The sequence below is a fragment of the Lygodium microphyllum genome, chromosome 8, assembly GCF_053477565.2.
Source record: "Lygodium microphyllum isolate KBCC chromosome 8, Lygodium_microphyllum_v1.1.10, whole genome shotgun sequence".
NCBI classification, from domain to species: Eukaryota; Viridiplantae; Streptophyta; class Polypodiopsida; order Schizaeales; family Lygodiaceae; genus Lygodium; species Lygodium microphyllum.
Window position 1 is genome coordinate 1,559,638 of NC_141142.1, and position 25,206 is coordinate 1,584,843.

Genomic DNA, 25,206 nt, shown 5'->3' on the forward strand with positions numbered 1-25,206 from the left:
TCCGTAACTGAGTAATTCCATTCAGCTATGCTCAATCTCCTACTAGCATAGTAAATTGATCTAAACCAGCCTGATACTTTATCCTACATACGCACTAGAACATTAAAAGCCTTGTCCTGATCAAAACCTCCACACAAATTGCATGCCCTTCTTGGTCAATGTAGTAAGAGGGAAACAAATATGAGACAAATATTTCAAATATCTATTGTGCCATTTCACTTGGCCCACAAATCTCATAACTTCCTGCACATTAGTTGGAGCTTTTGCTTTCTGAATCATAGTAATTTTCCTTGGATCTGTGACCATACCTTCTTCAGAAAGAATATGTCCTAGAAGTACTCCCCCCTTTGCAGCAAAAATAGATTTAAAAGGATTCAAAGACATACCAAATTTTCTACATCTTTCAAAACATTGCCAAAGATGCTTCAAATGATGACTTTTTAGGCCAAACACACAAATATGATCAATAAAGACCCTCATAAAAGTTGTCAAATAAGGCTCAAAAGTTTTATAAGCTGCTCCTTGAAATTCTAGAGGACCGTTCTCCAAGACAAAATTCATCATTGTATCGACATAAGCTCCCCATTCAGTAATAAAAGCAGATTTATCCATATCATCAAGATGCATTCTAATCTAATATAACCTGAAAATCCATCCAAAAAACTATACATTTCATGTCGTGCTACATCATCAAGCAAGGAATTAGTAAAAGGTAATGGAAAGGGATTAGTAAACTGTAGCTACATTCAACTTCCTATAATCCATGCAAACTCTAATCTTGCCATTCTTCTTAGGTACAACAACAATGGAGGACAACCAAGTCACCTCATTAACTAGTTTAATAAATCCAACTCTCAACAACTTATCAATTTCCTCCTTAACATGCTTAGCATAATTAGGATTCATTCGATACCACTTTTGAATAATTGGTTTTGCATACTTTTTCAAGTTGATTCTATGCTGACACACTACTGGGTCAAACCCTTTCATGTCTGTATAATCCCAATCAAAAATATCATGAAATTCTTGACATAATTTGATAAGGTTCAATTTGAATACCTCATCTACATAAATGCGCATTTTGATAGGTTTTCCTTCCCCTTGTTCATTTAAATTAACTTCCTACACCTCATCTTCAACTACCCTTGCAGATCTTCTCATGGTATATTAGTACCTCTGTTCAGCTTGAAGAATAGCTTTCTGCCCTTCCTCTTCCTGTATATCAAGATCATCTTTTTGCTGATCATGTTTCAATTGCTGATTATCAGATCCAATGTTGCATTTATTTTCAGGAGAACTACTTCCTGGGTCCTGAATCACTTTTCCCTGACTAGTTTCCTAGCCTCTTCTAAACATCAAGTTGATTCTGCTCTTCACAAACAGTAATAGATTGTTGTCTAACAAACTTGAGATTGCAAAATCAAGAATTTGTTGTTCCAAACCTGCATTCCCCTTCCACTAGAGGAAACTCTTGATATCCTTCAATAATACCATCAACATCAATCTCAATAACTGGGACTATAGAAGGATTTGCTTGCAAAAGTTTCTATTTGAGCTTCAATAATAGCTTTTCCTTAAAACCAAGAATTAAATCCAAGATTTGTTCTAAGGTTAAGTCCAAAGAACACTTTGCTAAAGCATGAAATAACTCCTCAGAGCCACCTTGCTATGACTTTTCAAAAACTAAGATTTTAGAAAATTGCTCCTGATATTCAGGGCACTGCTTCTGTAGTTCATGAGACTGGTCCTATAGTTTAGGGAACTGCTCCTGCAGTTCAGGAGATTGCTCTTGCAGTTCAAGGAACTACATTCCAAAACCTCTACTATCATCCAATTGCTTCAATTGAGACTTTTTAGCAAGCTTCTAAAACTTTTTAACTTGCCTTATGGCTTTTTTCCTTGTCTTCTCTTGTTCCTGCCAATCCAACTTTGGGCATGCTTGACTCTTAGTGACTGCTAGTACCAATGCTTCATCAGGACATTCTTCCACTTGAATGCAATTACAACAATCACATTCCAAATGCTAACTTACAACATTTGATATCCTTGACACATTTTCTGACCCTTTGGGGACGGACTGTTTTAGGATACCTTTCCTCATAGCCATCAACATTTGAATTTTCCAAAGGCTGCCTTTGCTCTTGTTGGTTAGGAAGCTCTACGAGGACTGTTGTGACCAAGGTAGGTGGTTGTTGTAGATGAGATGCTCTTGTAGGTCTTCCATCATTGTGTGGCCTTGGTATTGGCATTCCTCTCTCAGTCCTATGCCTTGCCCAAAGTTCACAATTGGGTCCAATAAAATTCCCTTGACCACTACAATAATGGCATGCTTCCATTTGTGTAGGTTGTTGTTGTGCCTGAAATTTTCCCCAAGGTTTTCTTGCATGCATTCTTCTGGGTCCCCTGAAAGGTCTCTGAGGCACTATATCAGACATAATCTGATTAACTGCAGCTGGCTTCATAGGTCTAGGCCTAGGTTCCATCATTGGAACCCACTATGCTATCCTGACATTAGGATTATACTAGCAATTTCGAGTCTCATGGCCATTACTCTGGCAAATATCACAATACTTGTCTTTCTTCTTAATATCAGAAAGATCCAAATCTTGTAGCTTCTATTTAATCTTCTTGTCTACTTTACTTTCCACAACCTTTGCTTTAATTTTATATTTTGTTTTCTTACCTTTGCTTTTGACTGAAAGAGATTTATTTTTTCTTCTTTTTCTTACACTTCTTCTTCTTCTTTGAATCATCTTCATCCTTTGAATCATTGAAATCATCTTTTGAATCCAAACTAAAATCTCTTTCCTCTTCTCCCATATCACTCTCTGCTCTTGAATCCGAATCTGGTTCTGAATGTGAGTCTATATCTAAAGAATCATCATCTTTTCAAGACTTTGACCTAGAAGTACCCAACCTCTTTTCTACTCTCATAGCAGCTCTAATCATAGTATCCAAAGTATCATTTCTGACCAAGTTCCAAATTGACTATAGGGTTCCTCACCTTACTTCTAAGACCTTTGATAAAGTAAGTAATCTTCATTTCTATGGATGGTACATTAGCAGCATTCAACATGTTAAGAAGATTTTTAAACTTCTAAGAATAATCCTCAACCAACATACTCTCTTGCTTAATCTTCTTAATCTTCCTCAAAATATCTCCAGGAGTTTTATCCTTCCTAAACCTTCTTAAAAATGCAATTTTTAGTGCATCATATATATTAAATGCTCTCATTCCATAACTGCTAAACTAGTCCATAGCTTTTCCTTCAAATGTGGCTGCAAACTGCTGCTTCTTAACTTGATCATCATATATCTAGTTAAACCCACTTGCTATCCACCTAGTTTCAAACTGGGCTACATGACAATCAGGGTCTTCTTTTTTCTTTCGTGAAAACTTAGAAGCTCTGACCTTTGGGTTGACAAGCTAATTGGGATTCATTATGTTCAGCTTATGAGGCCTCCGCAATGGTGGTAATGGATTAAATTTTAAAGACTTCTTAACTTGAAATGATGTACTTCTCAGTAAAATTGATCTCCCAACCACTATATGCCGCAACCTCTCCAGTGCCTGCTTAGGAGGAGTTTCCTGATCTTTAGGTGGCAGTAATGGTTCCTCATCTTCTAAAACATTAGGTGAGATTGAAGGAGTTGAATGAGTTGGAAAAGACTCTTCATAACCAACAGGAGAATTAAAAATAGTTGTTGTACCCCCAAAGGGACCCACATCCAAGTACAACATGTTCCTCATCTGGCATGCTTAATGTTGCAACTACCTCTGCATCATTATGAAAACCTTCTTGTTACTATGGTTGTGCCAATGCTTCCCTTAATTCTCGTGATCTGCTCCTAGTAAGAATGGGATTGCTAAATAAGGATAATTGTCTAACATAAATGATGTCCATAGGCCAGGAGGCACCTGATAGATCGCCAATGCCATCAGCAGTCCTGTCGCCTGATCTTGCCACCGAATTTCCCATATATTAATTCCAGCTCTATGCTTAAATCAAGAGATTAATTCCCTGAAACTGGCAGGGATCATCAAAGTGTTTAGAGCATTTGCAAAAGGTAGCAAAGAATACATAAACATGCCATGGCACCCGAATAAAGAACACAAATATAGATGTATTCTCTGCATAAACTTCAACTCCCATAACCGAAAATCATTTATGGTTCCAAAATACATAAACAGAGATTCAAATACTTAAAAGAGCATGAAAAAAAATGTTGAGAATAGTCTGCAGCGACCATGAAGACCTGGTTCTGAATCTCTTTGTATATTGAAATCATGCAACTCTTTTCCAAGAAAACACAACTACTTGCATACCAGAATCAATGCCTAAAATACAGGTATCCCTGTCCTATGACATTTAAAGACACAATCACATAGGCTGATCTCAAATCATTATATCCTTATATGAAAGTAAGAGACTAAGGTCATTGATGGAATTCAAGGCCTAGGGATTTACGCCCCTAACAGTACATGATAGATACATCTAGAGTTTACTATCCCTCCAACATGTGACTAGGAATGATTGGATAATAAACTGACACTGAAAGAGGTCAATGGTATTGACATAAGTAGGGAGAAAGAAGATTTTTTGTAGGGTTGTGATGGGAATTTTTGCAAGCTCTTTGCTATATAGTTACATGGTTAATAATTTTGTATTGCTCATATTGATGAGAATAGATCAATATTTCATTTTGGTGTGCTAGCTTTCTTTGAGCGCCATAAGAATGATTAGGGAGTTGCTAGCTCACTTCTAGATTATCGTGGTCTTCCTAAAAGAGTCATTGAAGCAAGCTTTTAGTATCTATCTCCTCGATATTAAAGGGTTTAATGTGGTGTACCTACAAGGACCTAATGCAATTATGCAAAGAGGTAAGAATGGTTTCTATGGCATAGATTTCACATAGCCATGGGGGAACAATGCAAACATGTATGTATTTTCTCATCATTTTAAGTCACCTCGATCCATGAATTAGAATTCAATAACTTCAAGTCAAAGAGCATCATGTGTGCAATCATTTCAAGTCAAATTGCAAGAATTTTGTAGATATGATGATCGATTATAATCCATTAACATGATTGATAATTCATAAGAGAGAGAAGGAGGGAAGAGAAGGGGAGTGAAGAATGGAAGGGGAAGAAGAGGGGGAGAACAAGGAAGAGGGAAAAGTGGAGAGAAGAGAAATAAATGAGGAAGAGAGATGGAGGACAAAAGGAAGAGGAGGAAAAAGGGAGGAGAAAATTTGGGGAGAGAGAGAGAGAGAGAGAGAGAGAGAAGAAGAAGAAGAAGAAGAAGAAGAAGAAGAAGAAGAAGAAGGGGGTGAAGTGACGAGTACGTAGTGGAGATACAATGGTCAACAATGGTAATGGTTGAGACAAAGACAGAGAAAGAGTGAACAGCAATAGAGAGTATAGAGTGTGAGATGCACGATGTATGGGTATGAAAATGAGTTGTACCTCTTTTAGGTCTTTGTGATAGATATATGTAAAGTACAAGTGCTAAGGGTATGTTCACACCTGAGCAGGTATAAAAGGCACAGTGGCCCTTTATTCCCAACAACCTCCCACCTAAATGCAGCGTGCCTTAAGGTTGAAGAAAAGAATCGACTAAGTCCAAGTATGTACAAAGCTAAAATACATATACTATCCAACTCCCATCATCTATTGGCAATGAGCAAACCCGCTCTACTAAAACACCCTTCGTGAGAAGAACTGCAAGGTTATCATATGTATGTAAAGCTCAATGCTCTTACTGTCAAGTACATCCCTGATAAAGTAATACTTCACCTATATGTGCTTTGTCTTTGTGTGAAAGGAAGGGTTCCGTGCTACCATGATAGGCAGGGTTCTGTGCTTTGTCTTTGTGTGAAAGGCAGGGTTCCATGCTACCATGATAGCACTCTAACTATCACAATGGAGGACAAAGGTCTCAGTAATGCCAAGCTCTCCCACCTAACGTAAAAGCCATAAAGCCTCCTTGCATGTCTCAATGGCCACATGCTCTAACTCTATAGTAGATAATTCAACACACTTCTATAACCTGGAAATCCAAGAAATTGCTCTCCATGTGAAGGTGAATACATACCCTGAAGTAGACTTCTTATAATTAGCATGACCAACATAGTCTACATCCGGAAAGCCAACAATAGATGCCTTCTACTTTCCAAAGCAGATGCACGTCCTTTGTGCCCTTAAGATATATTGTGATACCTTTCACTGCTTCCCGATGCTTTCTACTAGGATGTGACATATACCTACTAACCACTCCCACTGTAAATGTTATTTTAGGATGTATAGAAACCATAGCATACATCACGCTACCCATAGCTGAAGCATATGGAATCTTGGCCATTTCAGCCTTTTCATCATTAGATGTAGGGTTGTCCTTTGCACTAAGCTTCATATATGAAAGCAATGGTATACCAATTGCTTTCTCCCCCTCCATATTGAAACATTGCAAAATCTTGGATACATACTCCTTTTGTGATAGATAAAGAAGATCTGTTGATCTATCCCTGAGTATATGCATGCCAAGAATGTGATTGACCTTGCCAAGATCTTTCATGTCAAAGCTACTATGTAGGTTATGCTGCTTCAATGTGTCCAAAGCATGAACATCCCTACCACCAATCAGCATGTCATCCACGTACAAAACCAACACAATAAGGCTACCATCTACTACCTTTTTGGTATATAAGTAATGATCCAAATTCCACACGACTCCTTTTGAATCCTTGTGATTGCATGAATGTCCCCTTGGCCACAAAACCTTTTGGTTGTTGCGCATATATGTCCTCATGCAAATCACCATATAAGAAAGCAGTCTATACATCCATTTGTAGGAGTTCCACATCCTCACATGCAATCAAGCCCAATATGGTTCACAAAGTAGTCATCTTGACTATAGGAGAGAAGATCTCGTCAAAATCAATCCCATGTTCCTACTTGTACCCCTTTGCAACAAGTCATACTTTGTACTTTGGCAAGGAACCAAAAGTGACCTTCAACTTGTAAAACCATTTGCATGGTAAGATGTTTTAACCCTTGCACAAATGCATCAACTCCCAAGTACCATTATTTTTTAGAGATTTCATCTCTGATAGCATACTTTATGCCATTTCTTGATGTCCTCTCTTTCCATTGCTTCCTTGAAGCATGATGGCTCACCGCAATTTGTCAACATGACATAATCCACAACATAATTTGCACCATGAACAAATCTATGTGGTTGTTTTGTATTTTTGGTTGACCTACAAACCCAATGATCAGTGTTTACTAGTTGTTCAACTTGCAAATCTACATTAACAGCTTGATGTTCAAACGGTTCAGCATGTTGTCTTGCTTGTTTCGGCTATTCTAATGGCACATTTTCTAGCTAAAATTGTGATATATCATGGGCAAATTCTTGTTGGTCAATTTTAGCATCATTCCTTGCATTTATAGGGTCATTTACAATAGGTATTTATTGTTATATAGTAGGCACTCTTTGATGTCCTACAAATATCTCTTCTCGGAACACAACCCTTTTGACTTCCTTAGTCTTTTTAGCTTATTTATGCATGTGACCTTCCCGAAAGATAACATCATTGCTAGTACAATTTTCATTTTCTTAGGATTCCATAATTTATAACCCATTTCACCCTCGTCACCATATCCTAGGAAAATGTATTTACAAAACTTTGACTCTAATTTTTACATTTTTATTTACATATATGCACAAAAGCCTCGCAGTCAAGCACGCTCAAGTGTGCATACAAAGATGCCTTGCCGAAGCACACTTCTTCAGGGACTCTCCCTCCCAAAGACGTATTTGATGACCAATTCATCGTGTATGGCTATCATAACAGCCTATGCCCAAAATCCATGAGGTAATGTATAGCATGGTACGGACCTTCTCTTGAATAATCCTATTTGTACACTCTACAACACCGTTTTGGGGTGGATTATAAGGGGCAATGAGTTCCCTCTTTATTCCTTTGCTGTCACAAAATGTCTAAAAGGCTTTTGACACATATTCTCCACCATTATCAGAGTAAAGACAATTTAATGTCTTACTTGTCATATTTTCAACAAGTGCTATAAATTTTTTTAACTTATCTAATGCCTCATCTTTACAACAAATTGAATAAACCCATACTTTGCATGTGACATCATCAAAAAAAGTGTGATAAAATGTTTCTTTCTTCCTAGAGACAACCCTAGTATCTCACATACATCTCAATGTACAAACTCTAAGGGTGAAGATTTTAATGAAAGAGACTTATTATGTGATGTTTGAGCATGCTTACCAAAAATGCAATGATCAAAATTAGCATACCTGAAACACAGCAAATAACCCAAATAAAAAAGCACTTTCATTCCAATTTGACTCATGTGTCTCAACCGACTATGCCACAAAAACACACTTGGCTGCTCAATTATGGCAACAACATGATCATGCACACTAGATACATGTAATGGATACATAGTGTCACTCTTTGAGCCTTTAGCAACAATCCTAGATCCCTTACATATCTTCCATTCGCCACCTCCAGAAGTGGCGTGATAGCCTTCATCATCTAGTTGCCCTATGCTTATTAAGCTCTTCTTGAGCTAGGATACATGCCTTACATTAAGCAAGGTGAGCATTGAACCATGCTAAAATGCTAACTTCACACTTCAAATCCCTGCAATGTCACATGCATAGTTGTCCCCCAAGTGGATAACACCATGTCTACCACCACTATAGTCAAAAAACCACTCATAGTGTGGTATCACATTGAATGAAGCACCTGAATCAAGAAGTGCATGTCATCATTAGAATCTACAATCAAACTATGCACTAAAAGAAGAAGTAAAGAGTACATCACTACCACTATTACTCTCATGACTAACTACATTGACTTCCTCTATCTTCACATTGCTCTTCTTTGCATGTTGGTTGTCCTTTTTCTCATCTTTGCTATCATCAATGCTTTTTCCCTTGCCCTTTTCTTTCTTCCACTTAAAGTAATCTCACTTGAAATGCCCTTTCTTGCCACAATGATGGCACTCTACATTTTTTCTACAAGACTTGATATGTGCTTTGTTTTTAAAATCGTCCTTTAGCTAGGATTCTGCCTCTACTATATGCAATGCATTGGAAGACTTGTTTGTTGAACTATTTTGCATGTTTAGCTCTTTCATTATGAGTAAATATCTCTCCACATCTAAGTATAACAGTGTAGCATTGGAGTTACTCATTGATGTCCTAAAAGTATCTCAACTTTCAAGCAAAGTGCATAGCAAAAATATTGCCTTGAACTTCTCATCAATGTGGAATTCCAAAGCAATCAACTAGCTGAAAATAGAGTTAAACTCATTTAAATGTACTGACATGGTTATACCTTCCTTCATATGAAGATCCATTAAACCTTGCTTTGTTGGACTTTTCTAAGCATATAACTCCTCGAGTCTTTGCCACATATCATAAGAAGATTTCAATTTCTCTATGTTAAAGAGCAAAGTGTCTCACACTGAAAACTCTATGGTGGAGCATGCAAGCTCATCTAACTCATCCCAATCATCTTGATCCATGGTTGCTAGTTTTATTCATTTTATCTTTATAGGCTTCACCCATTTCTTTTGCACCAAGACATTATAGCACTACTTCTACCATATAGCAAAGTTGTGTGGACCAAGGTACAAAGCAAGTAGCAACCAACAATGAAAAAACAAGTAATTGTAAAAAATTCAAATCTACAATTCAATTTTCAGAGTCATAAAATGTGTGCTACAACACAGCACAAGTAATTGCAACTATGTCACATGCTAATACATCAACTGCATGAAAAATCCCCAAATTTTAGCTACAATTTTTTCTCTAAAAACATCCACGGGCATAAATTTGACTCACATGGTCCAAAGCCCCAAAATATATTTGCTCAAAATGCTCAAATTGCGTCAAACATAACTCCCGAGTGGATTCCACAATCCAATTTTGCCAAAAATTCACAAATTTTGCAAAAGCCCCAAATTTATCCAGGGTCCAATGTGGTCAATTTGCATAGGAATTACATTGCAAGCACACACCAATACCAAATTTCACACATTTTACAAAATCCCCAAATTGTACAAGGTCCAATGTGTCAAAATTTTAGGAAATTGTATATGTTCCAATGTGATTTTTCCAAATACATGAAAAGCCCCAGTTTTTAACACCCAAAAGTGTGCAAATTTCACAAATTTTACTCAACCAACCAAAATCTTCGAATATATGCCAAAAGCCCCAATTCGCAGGAGTAAATGCATGCCCAATGTCTCAAATTTGTCAATCTCTCAAATTTGTCAAATTGTGCTTACATGCACATGACAGTCCGTCAACATTTACCAAGGGTAAACCTTTGAAAAAAAACGTGAATCTTTTTGCTTTTTAAAAAAAGTTGACTTCCAGGATGTTGTGTGCAACCTGCACTTGGGAACTATCGTCAAGGTATCGTTGAATCTATGCCTCAACTACGTTGACTTAGAACTATTGTGATTGTGACCTACTCCTAATTTCAACCTACCACTTGTACATGGTCAACGTGACATGCGCCTGCACAATGTGTGATTTGCAAACTGCCCTTGATGACTTATGCCTGGTCAAAACTGAAGGCAACAACTTGAACAGCTTGAATGGACTTTGGGAAGCAGCTTCATGATAACCGTCTGCTCTGATACCAGTTTAAAGTGATAGGTGTGTAGTGGAGATGCGATGGTCAACAATGATAATGGCTAAGAGAGAGAAAGAGAAAGAATGAGTAGCAACAAAGAGTAAAGAGTGTGAGATGCATGATGTGTGGGTACAAAAATGAGTTGTACCACTTTTAGGTTTTTGTGATAAATATATGTAAAGTACAAGTGCTAAGGGTTTGTTCACACTCGAGCACATATAAAAGGCACAGTGGCCCTTTATTCCTGACAAGGAGCATGTTAGAAATTATCCCAATCTACATTTAAGGCATATCCCAAGAGAGAGAGAGTGAGTGAGTGAGTGGGAAAAAGAGAAGGAGAAGAGGGAAAGTGAGGGAAGAAGTGAACATGGAGGGAAGAATAGGGAAGAGAGGGAATATGGGAAGAAGTGACAAAGAAGAAGAGTAAAAGTGAGAGGAGAGAAGAGGAGAAATCAGCCCATTAGAAGGCTCACCCCTTACCTTCAATATCATACTATCTGCATTTCATATTGGCAAGCCAACCTTGTAGGTAAGGTCAATTACAATTACTTAAGGGGGTTATTTGCAAGGGTATGATGAGGCATACGGACATCAACCCCACAAGCCACAAGTTATTAGGCACTTCCTCATCAAGCACAATAACCTAGATTTTATTAAGTTGTTATCTATCTAGTGAAAGGCTTGATTGTGGATATGTTTAGTATGTGATATTAGGTTTAGCTAAGCAACAAGAAGAGAGTGATTTATGGCATTTGGGCCATCCCAAGCCAAGTGATCATGACACCCATGGAAGGCAAAGAAATCATTAAAGTCACTCCAAACAATGATTGAAGATCAAGCAATGAAATGAGATCGCACTAGGTATATTATTGCAAATAAGGGGCTTATGAGGAAAATAGTTCTTCCTGGCAATTCCATGATAGGGATCCAAACCATGATGTGCCCAGTGTGTGAACATTGGAAAGCTCAATTCTAAATATCAATAGATTAGACTCTAAGGTGAGTTCGAATTCAATATGAGTCAAGGATGTGATGAGTTAGGAGATCAAGAGTTTATAAATAAAGAAATGAACCTAAGCAAAAAATGTTGCTTTAAAATGGATGTTTGATTGTCATGTGTTGTGCCTAAAGAATGTGTAATAATATATGTAACAAGCTAATTAAGAAAGTTAATTTTGTATGTTTCGCACTTTGGTAGCATGCACTGTTTAGAAAACTAAAACTATTTCACTAGGTGCAATGAGTGGAAATTGAGTGGATATGACCTTAACAGTTGCACCCTAAGGATGGGTAGACCCAATAAGTTGGATAGCTTTCCAAGAGTGTAGCGATACTAATGAATTCAGGGTTAAACACCTCTAGAACTTTTATTGGCTTCATTTTGGAAGAATGGGATTGTGGTTGTGCCTATTGGTCAAGGAATCTCATACCCCTCGATCACACTCTATGAATCAAATGCGGAATCAATCATCTTATGCGAATACCCCCATAGGCCCTAAGGGTACAATGTTCCATGGGATTAGATAGCCATGGGATTGATAATAGATTAGATCCGCAAGTAGAGCTAGCTAGGATGGCACATCTCTCTTCATGGTAGAATAGAGAATTCCCTAAGTGGCTAAGTCTAAGCGCTCTAAGGAGCCCTAATCCCATGGGATTGGCCCAAGCTAATAATAGATTAGGTTCACATGTAGAGCTAGTTAGGATGGCAGATCTCTCTTCATGGTAGAATCAAGAATTCCCTAAGTGTCTAGGTTTGAGTTACTCTAAGGAGCCCACCCAACTAGGGTCACATAGGATTGGAGGTTGGTCAAATACTAAAGGTCAACACCCTTGGCCTCTAGGCGAGTGTCAAAGGAAGGGAAATTGGAAACAATCCCAAACAAGGAAGCAAAACCTATGATTGATCGAAAATAAAGTGGTAAAAGTTATTCAAGGATTTGGATTTGAAGGTTATGAAGTGGTGCATTGAGGTGTTAAGGCATGATAGGCATTTTGGTTTTGAACTTGTTTTCCCCTTCTCCATTTGACCCCCCTCTTTATCACCTCATTGGTCAATGGAAAATGTATATACCTCTCCCGTATGAAAGCTATTTTTCCCCCTTCATCCCACAAGAACAATTGCTTTACTTCTTTTCATCTTTCCCATGTGAACCTCCTTTAATATTTCACCAATTAAATAGATTTTTATTTAAAAATGAAGAAAAGGCAACCAAAAACTCTAATAGAGGAGGCAAGTTGGAAGTAGGAGACAATGGGGAAGAAGTGAGAGAGTGGGCGAGAGATGAAGTGTGATAGGGAAAATGAAGCCACCATACAATCAAAAAGTAATTTTCCCCCTCTCCTCTCCTCCCTCGCCCTTGCCCCCCCCCCCCCCCCCAAAACACAAAAATCCAAATGCAAATTTGACCTTCCCTACCCTAAAGAGCTATTTAAGGACCCCTATTCCCTACCCCTCTTTCATTCATGATCATCCTCATCATTGTCCACCTCCTCATGCTAGAAAAGAGATGAGGATGAAGTGAGGAAAGAGAATGAAGAGGTTAAGAGGAGAGAGAGGAAAAGGAAGCAAGGATGATAAGGAATATGAAGGAAAGAAGGGAGAAAAGGGTGGGCTAGATAGGAAAGAAGAGAAGAGGAAGGGAAAGGGGGGTGAGAAGAAAGAGAAGAAACAAGGGAGGAGGAGAAGGAAGAGGGAAGAAACAAAAGAGAGGAAGGAGAGGCATTTGGGGGGGGGGGGGGAAGAGAAGAACAATATGAAGAAGAGAGAAGAGAAAGCAAAGAAGTGAAGGAGATCCAAGGAAGAAGAGAGAAAGAGAGAAAATATAAGAAGTGAAAGAAGAGTAGAAGTGAAACAAGAAAAGAAAGCAGCCCATCGGTAAACTCACCCATTGTCCTCAACACCTTGTCATCATCTCATCCTGGCACGCCAACCTTAAAGTAAGGGTTATTATGGTTGCCTAAGGAGGTTATATGCAAGTGTCCAATTAGGCATAGAGACATCATCCCCACAAGGCATTGGCCACTCCCTCATCGATCAAAGTAAGTGCTATAATACACTTTCTATACTTGGATTTCTAAGAAGTCTAATAAGCTCATATCATGCTTGAATGGCCTAGCAAGAAGAAGAGACTCGTTTACAATAGTCATGCCACCCTAGGCTAACTACTCATGCCACCCATAAGAGATGAAGAAATCATAAATTTTACTTAAGATAATGGCTAAAGGTCAAGCAACTAAAAGGCCAACATGACATCGCCTTGGGCTCCTTACAACACACTAGGCACTCTTGAGGGGTACAGTTTCCCATGACAAATCCAATGATCAAGGTTTGAATCATGATGTACCCAATATGAGAGGGTTGAAAGACCCATTTCTAGGTGCAAATTGATTAGACCCCAAGCTGAGTCAACTCCACAGTGAGTCAAGACCAAAGAACTTGATTAAAAGTTTCTAGGGGATTGAGCCTGAGTTTTAAAAACTCTTTTGAAGTATGTTTGATTGTCTTGGTGGGGCTAATTACTTTTACATAGTTTACAATAGGATAAAATGCCTTGTTTTAGAAACAAAAATTGTTGGCTATGTTGGGTGAAAAGTGGTTGGTTGTAACCCTAACGATTAGGTTCTACAAGTGGATGGACTTAAATCAGGTTGCTTCATAAAGTTGTGATACTTTCTTGAGGTTTTGATCCTTCAAGAAACAATTGGATGGCCCCACCTAAAGAGTGTCTCATATCCTTCACATTATGCTCTCTATGGAACAAATGCAAAATCAATCGTCTTATGTGAACGCCCACCAATCTCGAGGGTGCAACACTTTGTGAGACTAGATAGCCTCAAGATTGATCCAAACCAATGATAGTTTGGATCCACAAGAAGGGTAGAATGCCACATTACTCTACATGATAGAACCAAGGACCCTCTTGGTGGCTAAACGTGGCCTATGGAGCCCAAATGGCGTCCAAAGCCAGTCAGTCGACTATCAAACGGCAGCACCTCTGGCCTATCTAAGGGTCAAGTAATTACAGTTCACAAAACCTCAAGAAAGTATTACAACTTGTAAAAACGATATTGCATGATGTGATACGTGCCTAAAGGGCGTTGCATCGTATTATATTTTGGTTGTGTTTGAAGATTTAAGACTTCACAAAAAGATATTGGCGTGATTGCACATGAACCTAGCTCTTCTCCAATTATCTACAGATCGAATGGACTCTCCCAAGTTCCAACACCTTTGTCTTTTGTGTACACTAGTACCTCACTGGAAAAGCACCACGATAGGCTGACCACGTGTGTTCTCCAACTTCCCAAAAGTAAAGAGTTGAATTACTTGGAAGTTTGAAACTGCCATTGAACCAATTTTGCTGACAACTTTCCTTTATTTTGATTGGGTGATGAGTTGAATTAGAAGGAAAGAATTGTTTCATCAGTTCATTTATTCTAAATATCATAAAGCCCAAAAACAAGTAAAACTTAACAGATGGCTTCATGTTTCAACAGTAGATTAAAACATAACATTAAGCATTTGCAGTAAGAATTTGTTAGCTGCACTCAACTACCCAGAGCGCTCAGTGATATGTGGTACAAAGCTTCAACAGGACCTTGTTGAGAAATTATCTGTTTTTCACTGTAAACCTTCTCGGTCTGAACTGAATCTAAAAGAACAAATCTAGTGTAAGCACTCCTGGAAACTACATATAAGACATAATTTGGAACTACAAACCTAATGAAACACTCTTATGGCAACTAGAAATAAGACACATGATCCTCGAAGAGTACTTTACAGCCCTTTGGAAGGATTAGAGTCTCCACAGTTGCCACAGAGACTTGAATGCAATATTTCACCTCCAAAACCTCTAATTGAGTGAAAGATTTTGAAATGCTTACAACTGCTGCACTTGTGATCCCCAAACAATTGTTCAGCTTTAATGTTTTTAAAGCCCTGGAGCATTCTATACATCCACTGAAGCTATCGTCAGTCAACCTCGAACAGCTTTCCAAATCTAAGAGTTCCAATGATACACAAGAAGAAAATATTGCTTTCACAGCTCCATCGGTTATATTGCTCAGCCAACTGAGGTCTAGCATTTTGATGCTTAAACCACATCTGGCAATCGCTCTAATTGCTTCATCTGAAATCATTCTACATCCACCAAGCATCAAATGCTCAAGATTTCTGCAATTTGTCGCCATAATTTCAAGAGCATCATCCTTCACTTTCGAACAGCCACACAACTTCAAACTTCGCAGATTGACACAAGCTTTGAAAATATTCTTTATACCTGAGCTGCCAATTTTTGTGCACTTGCTAATATCCAGTTCCTGCAGACACACACAGCCCTGCAAATGCAGTAAACCTATGTCCCCAATGTTTATACAACCCTGCATGTTCAATGCTACCAAGTGCTTACAATTTCTTGCCAAAGATTCCATTGCTTTATCTGTCAAAAGCTTGCAGCTGCTAATGTGAAAACCCTGCAAATGAGGACAACCTCTGGTTAAGGCCTCCACACCTTTATCTGTTACTTGTTTACACTCAGACAAATCTATCCACTGTAAAGTGGAAAGGCCAGCTCCCAATGCAGCCAGGCCTACATCAGTGATTCCTGCAATTTCAATGCAAAATTCGTTAGACTATGACCTTCTAGAGGTACAACCTCGCCTGGGCTACTACATATCATGTTAAGTACTAATATAGTAACTAAAACAGCAGTAGGCAATTGTTGGGATGTAAAGGCCCGGTAACCTCCGTGTATATAGTACACGTACATTGTACATGTGAACGCACCCTTTACGTGCCCCAAGTATAAATACATTTTATTCTTTGTGTACCAACACATTGTTGGTACACTCTTATCGTCTCGTACTTTCACTCTGCTCACACTCCCTCAAGCCGTCACACTCACTCGTTCACTCCTGCTCGAGCTGCGTCCCTATCGCTTCCAACAACTGGTATCAGAGCTGACTTTTGTGCACGCTTCCCATGAAATAAACCAGCAGCCGAGCAGCCGAGCAGCTGAGCAGAAGATGAGCAGAATACTGCTCGAGGTGACCAGGCAGGCGTGTGTCGTGACCACGCTGCAGACTGGCGACAGACGAGCGTTGACTTGCTGCAGCGGACGACTTGGTGTGACAGGCAGGCGACGGGTGCCACACGACAGGTCAGCACGCCCACAGCGCAACAGGCAGGCGGCGTCACGCGACCCGCCTGATGGGTCAACGGACTCCCTTCCGCTGTTTTTTTAAATCAGAAATTCTTTTTTTTTTAATCCCTTTTATCCTCCTCCTCTAACGGAGTTCACGCGTGGAAGCACAATTTTCCAAATCTGTGCGAATCTGGCCTGAAATTTTGGGGCTTTTCCCAAATTTGATCTCATCCAAGCCTGACAGTAAATTCCGAGTCAGAAATTGCAGACATTGCAAGCGGTGACCCAAATTAAATTGGGGATTTTGCAAATTTTGTTGAAATTTTGCCTTTTTGAGTAAAATTTACTGACATTAGATCCCAAATATTTGGGGCTTTTCATGTATTGGCAAAGCTTTACTCAGCTGGGTCAGATTGACTGAAATTAATGCAATTTTCGAGCTGAAATTTTGGGGATTTGCGCAGAATTTGGTAAATTTCTGCATCTTTTGCCTGTTTGTTGGCTGGTTCATGTACAAACAACAGAAATTTACTTCTGGTTGAGAAAGAACAGCAATGCATTTTGCTGGTTCATGAAAAGCCCCAAATATTTGGGATAAAATGGCTGCAACTTCTTCCAGTTCAAACATCAAGAGTTTGATGGAGATCAAATGGTTTGATGGTCATGGCTTTGACCTTTGGAAAGACCGTATGCAAGGCATTTTGTTCCTAAAGGATTGTGAGGATGCTTTGCAGGAAGATAAACCCACACTAATGTCTGATGCAGATTGGGCCAGAGTGAATAAAAAGGTTGTGGCTTACATAAAGATAGGTGTCACTGATGGCATTCTGCCAGACATTAAGGTTTTAGACACAGGTTATGCAATATTGGAGAAGCTAAAAACTACTTATGAGATCACAACACCTGTTAATCATGTGCATTTAATGCGCAAGTTGGTGAATATGTGACTGGATGAGTCAAAGCCTGCAACTGAGCACTTCAGTGCATTTACAGGGATTCTAAATCAGCTCAAAGATGCAAATTTGGGATTTTCATGATAAGTTAAGGGCGATCTTTTTTATCATGACACTGCCGGACTCGTGGGAAACCTTGGTGGTTTCACTCAACAATAACCCCAATCTCTCATATGATGGGGTGAGGGATTCTATCTTGAATGAAGAAATTAGGCGTATGTCTAGTGAAGAAGGCAGCAACTCAGCTTATAATGTAAGAGGCAAGTCTGAAAAGAAAAATGCGAATGTAGAGCAGAGAAACAGGAGCAAAAGCAAAGGAAAGGAAAAGAGTGACATTACTTGCTATCACTGTGGTTGGAAGGGCCACAAGAAACCTGATTGCAGGTATTATAAGAAGGAACAAGAGAGAGAAAAATGCAGGAGATAAAAAGAAAGAAGGATAGACATGCATCGGAGACAACCAAAGGCAAAGAGAAGGCCAATATGGCCTCTAGCGTGGTCATAGAAGAGCTTTCAGATACAGAGACTGATGTATTATGTGTAGTTGATTATGATGCCCTTGTATGTCACATGCAGGATATGCAAATTACCAAGGTTGATGTGATTGATGTACTCTTGTCAGTTGATGATGATGTCACTCAGACTTGGATTGTAGACTCTAGTGCCTCTTTCCATGTAACTCCTTGCTTGGAGTGTTTTGCTATGTTCAATGCAAGCAATTATGAAAAGGTGTACCTTGGAAATAACCATGCTTGCAACATTGATGGGATTGGCACCGTACACTTGTCTTTAGACAATGGTCAAGAGCTTGTGTTGAAAGATGTCAGATATATGCCTGGCATTAAAAGAGTTTACTATCTGTTGGTCAGCTTGACTTGCATGGCTACACCACACTGTTTGGTGGTGGTTTGTGGAAAGTAAAAAAGGGTTCCATGCTGATTGCAAAAGGAACCAAGAAGGGCACATTGTATTGTTTGCATTGTAAAGCCTTGAATGTCAAGTTTTTTGCAGTTGCTGAAATTTGCAACCACTTGGAGTTATGGCATAAGAGATTAGGCCATATGAGCCAAATAGGACTTGATGTCCTTACCTCTCTGAAGAGGGTTGATGGAAAAGGCTCTAAACTTGATTTTTGTGATGAGTGTCAGTTTGGAAAGCAAATAAAAATTTCATTTTACTCTGGTATCTCTTGTAAGTCCAATGTCTTGGACTTAGTGCATTCTGATGTATGTAGTATGCCCATGAAATCATTGGGTGGTGCTACATATTTTTTCTCCTTTATTAATGATTGTTCCAAAAATATTTGGGTGTACTTGTCGAAAAAGAAAAGTGAAGTGTTTACTATTTTTAAAACTTTTCATGCATTTATGACCACTCAAACAGGTAGAAAGCTGAAATGCTTGAGAACTAATAATGGGGGTGAATTCACATCGACTGAATTCAAGTCATTTTGTGACTTACATGGTATTAAGAGGGAGCTTACAGTCCCTTACAGCCCTTCTTTAAATGGGGTGGCTGAAAGATATAATACGACTTTATGTAAAAGAGTGTGATGCATACTGTCCACTACTAATCTCCCTCATGCATTTTGGGGAGAGGCACTCAAAACCACAGTTCACATTTGCAACCGCTCTCCAAACAGGTCCTTAAATAATGGCATCCCTAAGGAGGTTTGGTCTGGCAAATCGGCCTCATATGATCATTTATGCATATTTAGTTGTGATGCTTTTGTGCATGTTAGGGATGAGCTGAGGAACAAACTTGACCCAAAATCCACCAAAGGCATTTTCATGGGCTATGGTGATGAGGGTGAATTTGGCTACAGAGTGTGGTTACCTCAATCCAAGAAAATTATTCGCAGCCATAATGTTGTGTTTAATGAGGCAAAATTGCTGAAAGCCACTTTAACCTCTAATGAAGATCTGAAAAAGGTGAAGTTTCAGAGTTTGCAGCCACCTATTACTTCAGAAAATGAGCCTCATGATGCTGTACCACAGGCTGAAACTGACGATCAGCCGGTTATTTTTGAGCCAGATGGTGATGGACAACAAACAAAAGCACAAGGAGATCATGGACAGCAAGATAGGCTTATTGATTATGAAAATGCAGGTGCTGGAAATGAAAATGAAGGTGCTGTACAGCATGAACAGCATGCTGAAAATGGTTTACAGCAGCAAATGAATGCTGAAAATAATATACCTCCAGGTGTAAACCCAATTCCTAAAAATGTTGATCATTGGGTACGCATGTCTACACGTGTAAGAAGGCAACCGCATAGGTTTGACCCTCCTTGCATTATGTGATGCTTACAGATGAGGGTGAGCCTCTTACATACAAAGAGGCCAAGTCATCTAAGTTCAGCAATAAGTGGCAGCTAGCTATGCAGGAAGAGATTAAATCTCTATATGCAAATGATACTTGGGATCTTGTGTCATTGCCAAAGGCAAGGAAGCCACTTCCAAACAAATGGATGTACAAAGTCAAGACAATTGATGGGAAACCCAAGTACAAGGCAAGGCTAGTTGCCAAAGGTTATGCACAAAAGGAAGGGATTGACTTCCAAGAGGTTTTCTCACATGTTGTGAAGATGACCACTCTACATGTGCTTTTTGCTCTTACTCCTGTTCTGGATTTAGAGCTGTACCAAATGGATGTAAAAACAGCTTTCTTGCATGGTGCTTGATGAGGAAATCTACATGAAACAACCCGAGAGCTTTGTAGTTCCTAGAAAAGAGCAAATGGTGTGTAAGCTAAAACGTAGCCTATATGGGCTGAAACAAGCACCACGGCAGTAGTATAAAAAGTTTGACACTTTTATGCTATCTCATGAGTTTACACACAGCCATACAGATCATTGCTTGTACATGAAAAAGGATACAGATGGCAGCCCCATCATACTGTTTTTTATGTGGATGATATGTTGTTAGCTGGGAAAAGAAAGACTAGCTTGGATGCTCTCAAAAATCAGCTGAAATCAGCTTTCTCCATGAAAGATTTGGAAAATGCAAAGCATATTTTGGGCATGAGGATTCGTAGAGATAGAATGCAGAAATTATTTTTTTTATCTTAAGAAAAATACATTGGAAAGGTACTGGACAGATTTAACATGGCTGAAGCTAAGCCTTTTGGGGTACCCTTACCTCCTTATCTCAAGCTTAGCAAAGCCAACAGCCCGAAAGATGATGTGGAAGCAAATGCTATGAAGGGAGTTCCTTATGCATCAGCTTGTGGCTCTCTTATGTATGATATGGTTGCTACTCGTCCAGACATTGCTCATGTAGTAGGAGTTGTTAGCAGGTTTATGTCAAATCCTGACAAACCACATTGGGAGGCTGTCAAGTGTATTCTTCGATACCTTAAGGGTACACCAAGAAAAAGTATTTGCTATGGGCAGGGTGCACTTAGTTTGCACGGTTATTGTGATGCAGACATGGTAGGTGACTTGGACACTCATAGGTCCACCAGCGGGAATGTCTTTACAGTTGCTGGTGGGGCTGTTTCTTGGTGTTTCAGGTTGCAAAATATTGTTGCACTGAGTACCACTGAAGCTGAATACATATTAGCTACTTAAGCTTCTAAGGAAGCTATATGGTTGAGCAGACTTGCAGATGATCTCGGTATGTCTATGGGTACTGCAGTTTTGGGATGTGATAGCCAGAGTGCTGTGTATCTGGCTAAGAATGCCATGTATCACTCACGCACAAAGCATATAGATGTGCGATATCACTTCATCAAACAGATTTTGAAAGATGGTCAAATCACATTAACTAAGATTAAAACACAAGATAACCCTGCAGATGTTCTCACTAAAAGTCTAAGCAAAGCTCAACACGAGAATTGCATTCAACTAGTGGGAGTTAGTTAGCTAAAGGTTCATATCGGACCTTTAAGTGGAAGGTTGTTGGGATATAAAGGCCCGGTAAACTCCGTGTATATAGTACACGCACATTGTACATGTGAACGTACCCTTTGCGCGCCCCAAGTATAAATACATTTTATTCCGCGCCCTAAGTATAAATATATTTTATTCTTTGTGTACCAACACATTGTTGGTACGCTCTTATCGTCTCGTACTTTCACTCTGCTCACACTCTCTCAAGCCGTCACACTCACTCATTCACTCTTGCTCGAGTTGCGTCCCTATCGCTTCCAACAAGCAATCACATATTATTCATTGTCATAAAACTCAATTTCATAAATCCTGAAGGCCAAGGAAAGGAGCCTATGTACAAGTTGCATAACTCTTCATTCAACGCATCTTCAAATAACATGGTATGCCTCCTGAAATCATCCTAGATAGAGTTTCCAAATTCACAACTAACCATCAGTATGCTTTACTTGGAGTTCCAGATCACTTAAAAGTTCTATTCATCTTTTAATCCTCAAATTATGGCTAAATAGAAGCCTTGATACATGAAAGCTTATGTTAGTCTATATTTACCTTTACTAGAGTTTAACCTGGTCCAGCTAAGACACAAAAGGTTCTAGGTTCATTATATTCACATTAGCATAGTGTGTGTTTTCATTCATTTTCATTATCTCTGAGTTACTCTTGACTTTCATTTTTACTATTTACATTGTGTAACTATCATCACTTTTAAATATTGTCGACTCTTTGAGTTTATCTTCTTTGTCCAAATATCTTTCCAATCTCTTCCAAATTTTGTGGTTAGGAGACTTCTATGGAGACTCCATCCACATTAGGGTTTGCAAAGTCTAAATCCCGGTGGAGAACAACTCTCATGAGTTTGGCAACTTTTCTGAGTAGCATGGCATTCCTTTGGAGTTTGCAATGCAAACACACTACCAAGAAATGTAGTGAAGTGACAAAAGTGGACCATGTTGTAGATGCACTCACTACTATTTGCATCTACAATAGGTCATTGATTGTTGCATTGTACGGCATGACTCCCTATGAATACTATTTTGCCTGCAATGCTCATTTTTGAATGTTTGGAAGTGATGCCTAATGTACAAGAAAAAGAGAGTACATTAAATCCCAAGTCAAAGCAACATACCTTTGTTGGCTACAACCAAATTACTAAAGGGCTATCACCCCTTATGACCCTGATTTCCCAAGTGATGAGCCAGCATGTTGTGTTTGATGAGGAGTTTCTTCTTCAAACTCTCCTCTCAATGGTGCTTCTAGATTCTTTCTTCAACATGGCTTCAAACGATCAAATCATGACCCAACCTTCACTTTCAATTGGAGGCTGGACCGTGTGTACTCATTATCCTTTATGTGGATGATTTAATCGTGACAAGTAGCCAAAAATACAAGAGATGGAGCATACACAGGAGCTCCCTAAGCCAAGAGTTCAACATGATAGATCTTGGCCTATTCCAGTTCCTCCTTGGTCTTGAGGTTTACAATTACCTCAGGGCATTCTCATTTCTCAATATTAGTATATCTCTAAGTTGCTTAGGAAGTTTGGAATATCTGCATGCAAACCCAGTTCTTAGCCCATGGAACTCAAGTCCAAACTTTCATGTGCAAGTGATATAGCATTGATAGATGCATCCCGCTATCAGAGCTTGGTTGAGTCTTTGATATGGCTCAACCATATGTGTCCCATTATCTCTTTTATTGTGATTTTATTGTCTTCTTTCATGATGACTCCTTTTCTTGCCCACTAGCAAGCTACTCTCTACATGTTGGTGATGTCTACAAAGAACCCATCCTTACAAGATCTTGTAAGGAGGGGGCCACATTGAGAAACCGTAGGGTTTGCATGCAAAATCACAAGTGTGCACGGCAAACACTATGACAAAGAAAACTCAAAACACATAAGAAGAATGAAGAATGAAAACCACCAAATCACACTAAATGCATCATGCCAATACAATGAAGTTGAGCTCGGAGATGACTGCACTATCATAGTTGATCAAACCACAACACCTAGAAGGGATTTGCACTGTGAAGGAAATGAAACACAATCTTTTGAGCAAAGGTATCAATGACAAGGAAAACAGCTACTCTATTGAGGGAGCAAAATACAATCCTTTGGACAATGGAATGTCAAAGTAGAAACTAGAAGATGAAGGACAGTACTAGAGGAAGTGAAACGTAGTCCTCAAGAGCTGTTGGAGATGAAGAACATGCAAATGTCTTTGAGACGATGGATGATGTCAAGGCGAATGCTAGGCAGCCAATTGGAGAAGAAAACACAAGAATGTCTAATGAAGATCTCTCCATGAAGGTTGCTGCAAACAAGTGACTGTTGGGCATCCCTTCAAGAGAGAAGAAAATGCAAAACGCCTTGTTAAGCTTAAAAATGCATTACAAACTTAAACCATTTAATTAGCTCTTTAAAACAGCCCCAAAACGCATGATTATTTAGCTTTCCTAGAGAGTGTCTCTGTCTCATAAGCCAGACCCTGATTTGGGAGGATCTAGACATCTATAAATAGAAGGCTGCCCTTCCACTTAGCCCATCTCTATTTGCAAATTGTCGGTGCCCTATCTTCTATTGTCCACACCCCTCCCAAGCACATATCTTGATTCGAGCTGCTGTCCTACAGCCAGATGCCAGTTTCCAGCCCTCCATGAGCCTGTGTTTACTGCTGCTGTCCAGCCCCAAAACTGTGGTGTTTTGCTGCCAGCCATCACCTAACAGCTGCCACATCATCAGCCTGCAATAGCCCATCATCCAGACTGCTGCATTTGTGGCCTGTGAAGGCAAAAGCAGCTGGCTGCAAAATGAAGTTATCAGCTGCCCTTGGAGAGAAGGTGACTGCTGTAGGCTACAAATGCAGGCTGCACATGAGTTGGTGTAAAGAAATGACCGCTGTGAAAGTAAACTAGAGAGACAGTAGGGATTGTGGGGAGAAACATAAAGTGCGTACAACAAACACAAGGAGAGGAGAAACTCAAAAAACATAGAAGAAGATGATGATGAGGCACTGAATCATGCTAAGCGAACAAAGCTGATACAGCGAAGCAGAAGCTCTAAAGATGACTGCATTGTCCTATCTAAATTGGGTGTTAACACCTGAAGCGAGTTTTGCACAATGAAGGGAGTGAAACGCAGTCACCCAACAATAGGATGTTGAAGATATGTGCTGAAGGTGAAGGACAGCTTTCGAGGGAGAGAAACAGTCCTCAAATCCCCTCAAAGTTGAGGACATATATCACCAATTGTTGGAGACTGATGCTGATGTTGCGGAGTGCCCAGACTACCAAACACAGCTAGCATGATGATGCTTGGTGCAGAGAGACTGCCGTGTGGTAGAGAAGAGTCTCTGAATCTGCAAATGCAAGCACAATGCTGATGCCAGATACTGTGGAGGAGATGCCAAGAGGAGGAGGAGGTGCCAGGCCGCCAAATGCAAACAGTAGCAGCCTGAGAAGCTAACGCCAACAAGAGGAGAAGGTCGTCAACTGAGGAGAAGCCACCAAGATTACAAACACAACGCAAGTGTGC

The 25,206-nt window shown here is 39.4% G+C and overlaps 1 protein-coding gene across 5 annotated transcripts in view; it reads right to left on the reverse strand.

The window, feature by feature from the left end:
• Positions 1–8,356: 8,356 nt before the first annotated feature.
• Positions 8,357–25,206, reverse strand: part of LOC148031890 (F-box/LRR-repeat protein 12-like) — a 57,008-nt gene continuing 40,158 nt past the window's right edge. The window contains exons 2-4 of one of the 5 annotated variants that reach the window (XM_087682461.1): positions 16,095–16,289; positions 15,966–16,023; positions 15,723–15,859 (exon numbers count right to left, since the gene is read on the reverse strand). In XM_087682461.1, the coding sequence (XP_087538587.1) occupies positions 15,992–16,023; positions 16,095–16,289 (227 nt within the window). In that variant the 3' untranslated portion in view covers positions 15,723–15,859; positions 15,966–15,991. Of the gene's footprint in view, positions 8,782–15,163; positions 16,290–25,206 lie in introns of those variants that run through there. The other 4 variants (XM_087682459.1, XM_087682460.1, XM_087682462.1 and 1 more) reach the window with 4 other exon arrangements.